This window comes from Lampris incognitus, chromosome 10 (assembly GCF_029633865.1).
Source record: "Lampris incognitus isolate fLamInc1 chromosome 10, fLamInc1.hap2, whole genome shotgun sequence".
Lineage (NCBI taxonomy): Eukaryota > Metazoa > Chordata > Actinopteri > Lampriformes > Lampridae > Lampris > Lampris incognitus.
The window spans coordinates 4540714-4548379 of record NC_079220.1 but is presented as its reverse complement, the minus strand read 5'-3'; the positions used below and the strand labels follow the sequence as shown (position 1 = coordinate 4548379).

General features: G+C 47.2%; 1 protein-coding gene across 1 annotated transcript in view; it reads right to left on the bottom strand.

Annotated features, from left to right (window-relative positions):
• Positions 1-670: 670 nt before the first annotated feature.
• Positions 671-7666, bottom strand: part of brsk1b (BR serine/threonine kinase 1b) — a 45048-nt gene continuing 38052 nt past the window's right edge. The window contains exons 16-20 of the mRNA XM_056288081.1: positions 6674-6797; positions 6380-6481; positions 4081-4189; positions 2553-2642; positions 671-918 (exon numbers count right to left, since the gene is read on the bottom strand). Coding sequence (XP_056144056.1) covers positions 671-918; positions 2553-2642; positions 4081-4189; positions 6380-6481; positions 6674-6797 — 673 coding nt within the window. The remainder of the gene's footprint in view (positions 919-2552; positions 2643-4080; positions 4190-6379; positions 6482-6673; positions 6798-7666) is intronic.

The window sequence follows — 7666 nt, the reverse complement described above, 5'->3', positions numbered from 1 at the left end:
CGAAGGTCACGATTTGAGACTTTTTCCCATTAAAAAAAAACGACATTCTGGTTTTGGAGCTTTGCTTGGCTCTGACGTCACCTCTCCATTTTATTCATTTTTTTTCTTCCTCCTTTACGGAGAGGGAAGAGGAGAGAGCAGTCTTCTTGTGTCATTCAAATCTCGGCAGGTGAAGTTGAGGGTGAAATTCGGCGGAGTGAGGGGACTGTCTATAAAGTCTGTTGACGGAGCGCTGACAGGTGGTGTTTCCAAATGAAAGATAAGGAAGGGGTTAACGAGGGTCATTTGTGTCGCTAGCTTTACGCCCACCTGTGCTTTTCTGCTCCGTCGGTGTCAATTAAACTGATCTCTCCATCGGCTAACCGGCATTTCCTTTGTTTACCCGATTGGCTGCGTGCTTTTCAACATCCTATGTGGGAGGCGGGTCCAACTCCAAGCTCCTCCCTCCCACGTGAGGAGATCGGATGACCAAAAAGGTGAGCGTCCCGCCCGCCGCTTCCACCAGACTGACCCTTGTTCAGCCGTTGAGGAGCCTTACCTTCCTCCATCCCGTTCCTAGGGAAAGGCGGCAGGAAGCGAAGGAGGTGGCGAGGAAAAGATGGGGAGGGAGTAAGGAGAGGAAGGCGGGTCCGGACAACCACCGCCTGTCCTCCAAATCAAAAAATTCTTCTCAGGGGTGAGACTGCGTCCCGTTGGATGACGAGAGGAGTCTGGTCTTGTCTTTCGCCGAGCCCTTCCGCTGCAGGACGCTCCCGCTGCCTCCGATGCTCGCGCTCCCCCCGTCGACCACCCGGTCTCTGTCCGCTCTCTCCCGCTCCCCCCGCTCGTGCTCCCGGTCGGAAATGCCGCCCTCGGAGCGCCGGGAGTTCTGCCGGGTGGGAGTGCTCGGCTGGCGGGACAGCTGACCGTTCTTCTCATCTGAGGATGCAGGGTAGAGAGAGAGAGAGAGAGAGAGAGAGAGAGAGAGAGAGAGAGAGAGAGAGAGAGAGAGAGAAAGTGAGTGAGAGAGAGAGAGAGAGAGGGAGAGAGAGGGAGAGGGGGGAGTGAGAGAGAGAATGAGAGAGAGAGGGAGAGAGTGAGAGAGAGAGAGAGAGAGAGAGATCTTTCACTAACAAAGCACTGTAACACACAACGCTGCTCCACCCCCTCTGCTGATCCGGGGAGGGCTGCAGACTACCACATGCCTCCTCCCATACATGTGGAGTCACCAGCCGCTTCCTTTCACCTGACAGTGGAGTTTCACCAGGGGGACGTAGCGCGTGGGAGGATCACGCTATTTCTCCCAGTTCCCCCTCCACCCCGAACAGGCACCCCGGCCGACCAGAGGAGGCGCTAGTGCAGTGACCAGGACACATACCCACATCCGGCTTCCCACCCGCAGACACGGCCAATTGTGTCTGTAGGGACGCCCGACCAAGCCGGAGGTAACACGGGGATTTGAACTGGTGATCCCTGTGTTGCCTACCAACACAGGGACGCCTCTATCTTTTTCTTTTTTAATTTATGTTCATTGTTCTTTGAAAATTTTTTTTTGGCATTTTCCGCCTTTATTCGATAGCGATAGTCGAGAGAGGCGGGAAAGGCGGGGGATGAAATGCAGCAAAGGGTCCGAACCCAGGCCGCTGCAGTAAGGACTCGGCCTTATGTGGTACCGCTCTACCAGCTGAGCCACCGGGGCGCCCCCCTTTTAAAACTTTCAAATACTGTTATATGTGACATCCATGCCGATAAAGGGATTTGTACTGAACTGAAGTGAATCATGAGAGAGGGGGGTAAGTGAGAGGTCAAGGTCACATCCTGCCCATTTTCACCAGTGAGATTTACAGTGTGTCTGTAACTGTACAGCACACTGTTTGTTCGCAGGTTTGAAATACTTTTCCAACACATTCAGTATCGCTGTGGCACCCCCCCCTTGATGCTGCTCGGAGAGGTGCAGGTTGTGACGGTAAATATTTACTTCCCATAACGCTCCTCAGGGCTGCAGCCTGAATTTTCTTGTCCCTTTCAGCCATACCCGTAACCAGGGTGTAGTCTTCGGCCCGAGGGCTTAGTCTTCGGCCCAACTCGTGCTCCAGCCGCCCGTGAAACTCATTGGTGAAGGGGGTGGAACATTAGCCGCCATGCTAGCTGTTAGCGAGTGATGCGCACCTGTTACGTTTCTTGTTGACTCAGCTTCAGAACGACTCGAGTCCGATCTTGACTTCGCGTATCCACTCAGCTACTATATAAATCCATGAATGCGAGTTCGACTACTTCTGACACCATGTTTGTCTAGGAAGCACGAACAAATGACAGACAGACATGTGTGCCAGGCTCTGAACGTGTAATCCCAAGCACGTGACAGCTCTACTACATCCGGGGTCATGCATGAATCAACAAACGTGCGGATTGCTGATGGCATCGATCTCACGAGACCCATACTGTCCATCTGTATGTGTGTGCTTGTGAGTGTGTGTGCATCTGTGCTTGGGGGGTCTATATAGTACATGTGCAAGCGCATAATGGGTGCATGTATGCTAGTGTGTGTGTGTGTGTGTGTGTGTGGTACCCACCAGCCAGTGCCTGCACAGAAGGCTGATCATGAGTACTTAGTAGCTGAGCCTGTATGGACTCCACCACCCTCTTGAACCTGCGACTGGGACCTGAAGAGAGGAAATACGAAGCAGATTACGTTATCACCGAAAGTCTCTGAACAAGATTATGTAAGACTTTACAAGATAGTTTAGTTTCTGCAAAAAAAGTTTGTAAAACAACAGCACGAACGAATGAAAGAACAGGGAATGGAGGTCAGTGACTCTCACCTGCATCACTTCAAACTCCAAGCTGTAACTCGAATGCAGCAGAATGTACTAGAACGACCGGGATTTCACTCCTACCTTAAACCACCATGGGCGGTCATTTTGACCGCCACGGTTTTTAAACTCTATTCTGTCAAAATAAATACCCAGTTGAGATCTTAATGCATTACATATGTTAGTATGTCTGTTATGAAACTAACTGACACCAAAATTAACGTAATACTATTTTCAAACAATTTAAAATGGCCGCTGTCCGACGCCTGTAAATACTGCAACGCCTCGGTGGTAGTCACGGTGCGTCTGTAACGGCGTCTGTAACCAGACATGTTGACAATGATCCAAAATCCCGTTTAGACTATTTCTCTGCAGTGGAGAACGCTAGTGTGTTCCTAGGACAGAGCAACAAACGTCACGAAGGAAATGACGCCACCAACACACGTCATAAATACTGACATGACGCGCACGATCACGTGCAAATTACGAGACGGTCATGTTGACCGCTCATGGTCGTTTTAGGTAGAGCTTATCATAACTTTTTGTCTGTGCAATTGATCCAAAACTCATTTTAATGCAAATATATGCAGTTTTAGGGGCATTCAGGGGGCGGCAGGTCTGTATCTTTTTATTCCCACAAAATTATTAGAATTTGAAAATCCAAAATGGTCAAAAATGGCCGCCTTTGGTCATTCTAGTGTTAAAATGATAAGGGATATTTTGGTTTTCCTTTAAATTGTGGGCTGTTCATTACATAGAAATAACCACATAACTAAAGAGTCAACTAGACGTAGTTAAAATATGATGGCTGGTAATGACTAACATGTGAGTCAAACAGGAGCTTTTCCAGCCCACATGTCTAGACTGGGTTTTATCGTGTCGTAATGTGGTATTTATTACGATCTATATCCAAAACCGTGTGGGATAAACTCACAAATCACATCATACCACACTCAAACATTTTGAACTATTTTTGCCGTGGGGAACTAATCAACTGTTAAACTTGAATATAAAGGGAACATTGAGTGTCTTTCTGTTTTTAGTGTGGTTTTGTTATTCAGCAATTACAATTCATTTATAGTACGTCTATCACTCACTTAAATAACTTGGTTACTTCCCACATAATGAATAGCCAGTCATTTAAAGGGTCGCCCATATTTCAATAAATGAATAACTAAAGCGTGCAGAGAAAAAAACACTACCTTAGAATTGCAAATGCAATTTGACACAATATCCCATATTCACAAAAACCTCCCCGGCTTCTCTGTCTCCCGGCCCTGTGTCCTACCTGATATCAACGTGAAGGTGACGCTGTAGATCCCCGTCTCTCTCCTCCCTTCCCTCTCCGCTCGCGCCCTCTCTCGCTCCCTCTCCCCCTCAGAGAAAGCAATGTCCACCTAAGAAGGACAAGTTGGCATTTTATTAAACTCATTCATTAATTCATCGTCCCTCGTGTTCATCATCCATTAAGTCCAAGCAGAAGGCAGGGAGACACTCTTGCTAATCCAAGTCCATGGTTGCTAGACCGAGTCATTTACGCAGCATTCATACCTGTGTACAAATTAAATTGTACACGATGTTTCGTTTTGCACTTTGTGTTGCATTACTGTGCGTGTAACAGAGCTATCATGACACCTTGCTCCTATGAAATTAACCTACCTGGTGTTTTGCTATCTCACTAAATATAACTTCAAACTGAGTTCAAACCGCCAATTCTTGAGGATTGCTACCACGGTTAGCGGAATCGCCCTGGCACTTCATGTTAGATGATGTTCAAATTCATTCATCTGACAAGATAATAATGATGATAATAATAATAATAATAATAATAATAATAATAACAAAGCAATTTATTTATGGGCACCTTTCAAAGCACTCAAAGACACCTTACACAGTTAAAAACAAGCAGCAATGTAACACTTAATAAAATCAGACAAAGTAATGACATACAATAATAAGTTAACACAATAGATAGGTATAAAATCATTATCGGTGCGAAACTCAGTGTGAGTGTAACCACTGAAGTCAGGTTCAGACCGAATATGCCAGTTTGAAAAGGTGCGTTTTGTGACAGGTTTGAAAGTGGAAAGAGGGTCGATAATGTAAATTTAATACAGGTGAGGTGTAAGACTGTCCGGTGGCAGTAAAATATTGTTTACCATGGAAAAAACAGGACTCTTGTGTTCCCTTCATCTGATCCAATTAGATCTGCATAATAGGACAACTGAGCTGTGGAAAAAGCCTCCTTATATTGAAGTATGTGGTTGTCGTACATGTCTTTATGAACCACAAGGGCAGTTTTTGCATAAAAGCGTTCCAGGCGATGGCCGTTAGCTTTAAGTTGGCATAATTCAGGTATACGCCAAGGGGCACAGTGGGGAAAGGAAACAGACTAGATTTTCTAAAGGAGCAAGACCGTTTAAAAGACTATAGAGTCCATCGTTGTAATGATAGACCAGTCCGTCTGGGCTGGATAGATCGTCTTTGCTTGGGAGGTTATCAATTCCACTAGAAAGAGCCAATATATCAATATTCTTAACATTACGGAATGAGATGGACTGTAACAAATTTGTTTTGGACAATGTTAAGTTAACACTGAAACTTCCGGTTGGAAATGGGCAAATCTGATGCAGTACAGTTAAGAAGAGTTAGACCAGAGCAGAAAATCATATCAAGAATGTGTCCATTGGGGGCATCCAGGTGGCGTGGCGTTCTCTTCTGTTGACTACCAACATGGGGATGGCTGGCTCGAATCCCCGTGTTACCTCCGCCTTGGTTTGGCGTCCCCACAGACACAATTGGCTGTGTCTGTGGGTGGGAAGCCAGATGTGGGTGTGTCCTGGTCACTGCACTAGCACCTCCTCTGGTCGGTCGGGGCGCCTGTTCGGGGGGGAGGGGGAACTAGGGGGGGGATAGCGTGATCCTCCCACGCGCTACATCTTCCTGGTGAAACTCCTCACTGTCAGGTGAAAAGAAGTGGCTGGCGACTCCACATGTATCAGAGGAGACATGTGGTAGTCTGCAGCCCTCCCTGGATCGGCGGGGGTGGAGCAGAGACCAAGACGGCTCGGAAGAGTGGGGTAATTGGCCAAGTGCAATTGGAAGAAAAGGCGGGAAAATCAAAAAAAAGAAGAGAAACCATGTTTCGCTTCATTTCATGTGTGCAAGTGCATGAAATTAAACGACAAATAAAGTGTTCCTGATTCTGATCTAAAGAGGTTGTGCAGCGCCTCTATAATAAACAGATGCAACATAGGATACACTGGAAATGGCTGAGCCCATGCATGCCTAGTCAACACTCCCAAAGTGTTTAATTTAACAAAATAATTTAAAAAAAACATTCATGACGAGCTTCTTGTCCGTCATTGTCCTCTATTTTTTTTTAAAAATCTGTACATCTTCTGTTCTTAGGCAGCTAACAGTGCATAGCTCACTGCAGACGTACAATTCATCAGCGTAGCTGGATTCATCATTTTAGAAATCCTAAAGCAAAGAGGGATGTTGTGAGCAAGGTGTCCAAACATAATGCCTGCACTCACAAAACTACATCTTTGACAAATGCCACATATGAAGTAAACTCAGAGTACCTGGAACTTGACGGGCTTCTGGAAGACGGAGGGGCCCCCAGAGGATTTGTACTCTGCTCGAAAACTGGTCTGGGACACCACGCTGTGGCTGAGGGACGGGATCTGGAGAGGAGGCCGTGGTTGAGGTTGGAAGGAGATTGATGACAAAAGGCAAACATGCCACTGCCCAGAAATAATAGTCATCCACTGGGCCAACAATTTGCAACTACTGTTTTGTGTGGTTTTACTATATTCCATTTAGTATTGGTAACTATTTAATCAGTGTTTCTCGGTGAGGACAGTAAAGGCACTCACGGACAGGAAGGCGTGGACGATGTCAGCCTTGATGGAGCTGAGAGGTTTGTCTCTGATGATGACAAAAATCTGCTCCTCTTTCTCCGGGCTGATGAAGTTACCAAACCAGGACCTCTTGGCCAGTCTGTAAAACAGAAAAAAAGGTGTCCCTGATAAAATCTGTGGCAGGATAGTTTAAATTATAAATCTCTGATGCCGCTATGAACAACTTGCCCTGAACCGGGGGTCGGCAACCGGAGCCACATGCGGCTCTTTTTTTTGGCCTTTTGATAGTAAAGGTCGCCGACCCATGCCCTAGACCGAATCTGATAAAGTTCCCAAGCCAACATGTCACTCATCCTTAAAAGGTGAGGTCATGGGCATCCGGGTAGCGTGGCGGTCTATTCCGTTGCCTACCAACACGGGGATTGTCAGTTTGAATCCCCGTGTCACCTCCGGCTTGGTCGGGTGTCCCTACAGACACAGTTGGCTGTGTCTGCGGGTGGGAAGCCGGATGTGGGTATGTGTCCTGGTCGCTGCACTAGCGCCTCCTCTGGTTGGTCGGGGCGCCTGTTCAGGGGGGAGGGGGAACTGGGGGGAACAGCGTGATCCTCCCACACACTACATCCCCCTGGGGAAACTCCTCACTGTCAGGTGAAAAGAAGCGGCTGGCGACTCCACATGTATGGGAGGAGGCATGTGGTAGTCTGCAGCCCTCCCTGGATCGGCAGAGGAGGTGGAGCAGCAACCGGGACGGCTTGGAAGAGTGGGGTAATTAATTGGCTGGATACAATTGGAGAGAAAAAGGGGGACAAAAAAAAAGAAGTGCGGTCATTAGAGAAAAACATAAACGTTCAACCCGATTCCTTGTTTTTATGTTAGTTATATTGTTTTTTCAAATTCCATGAATCATCCTTCGACCCTCTGCAGTCATCTTGCGCCCCCCCTCCCCTTGGGGTCTCAACCCCTACCCCCACTGACCCAGTAGAAGCTATGGTTTAAAGTACTGTAGAG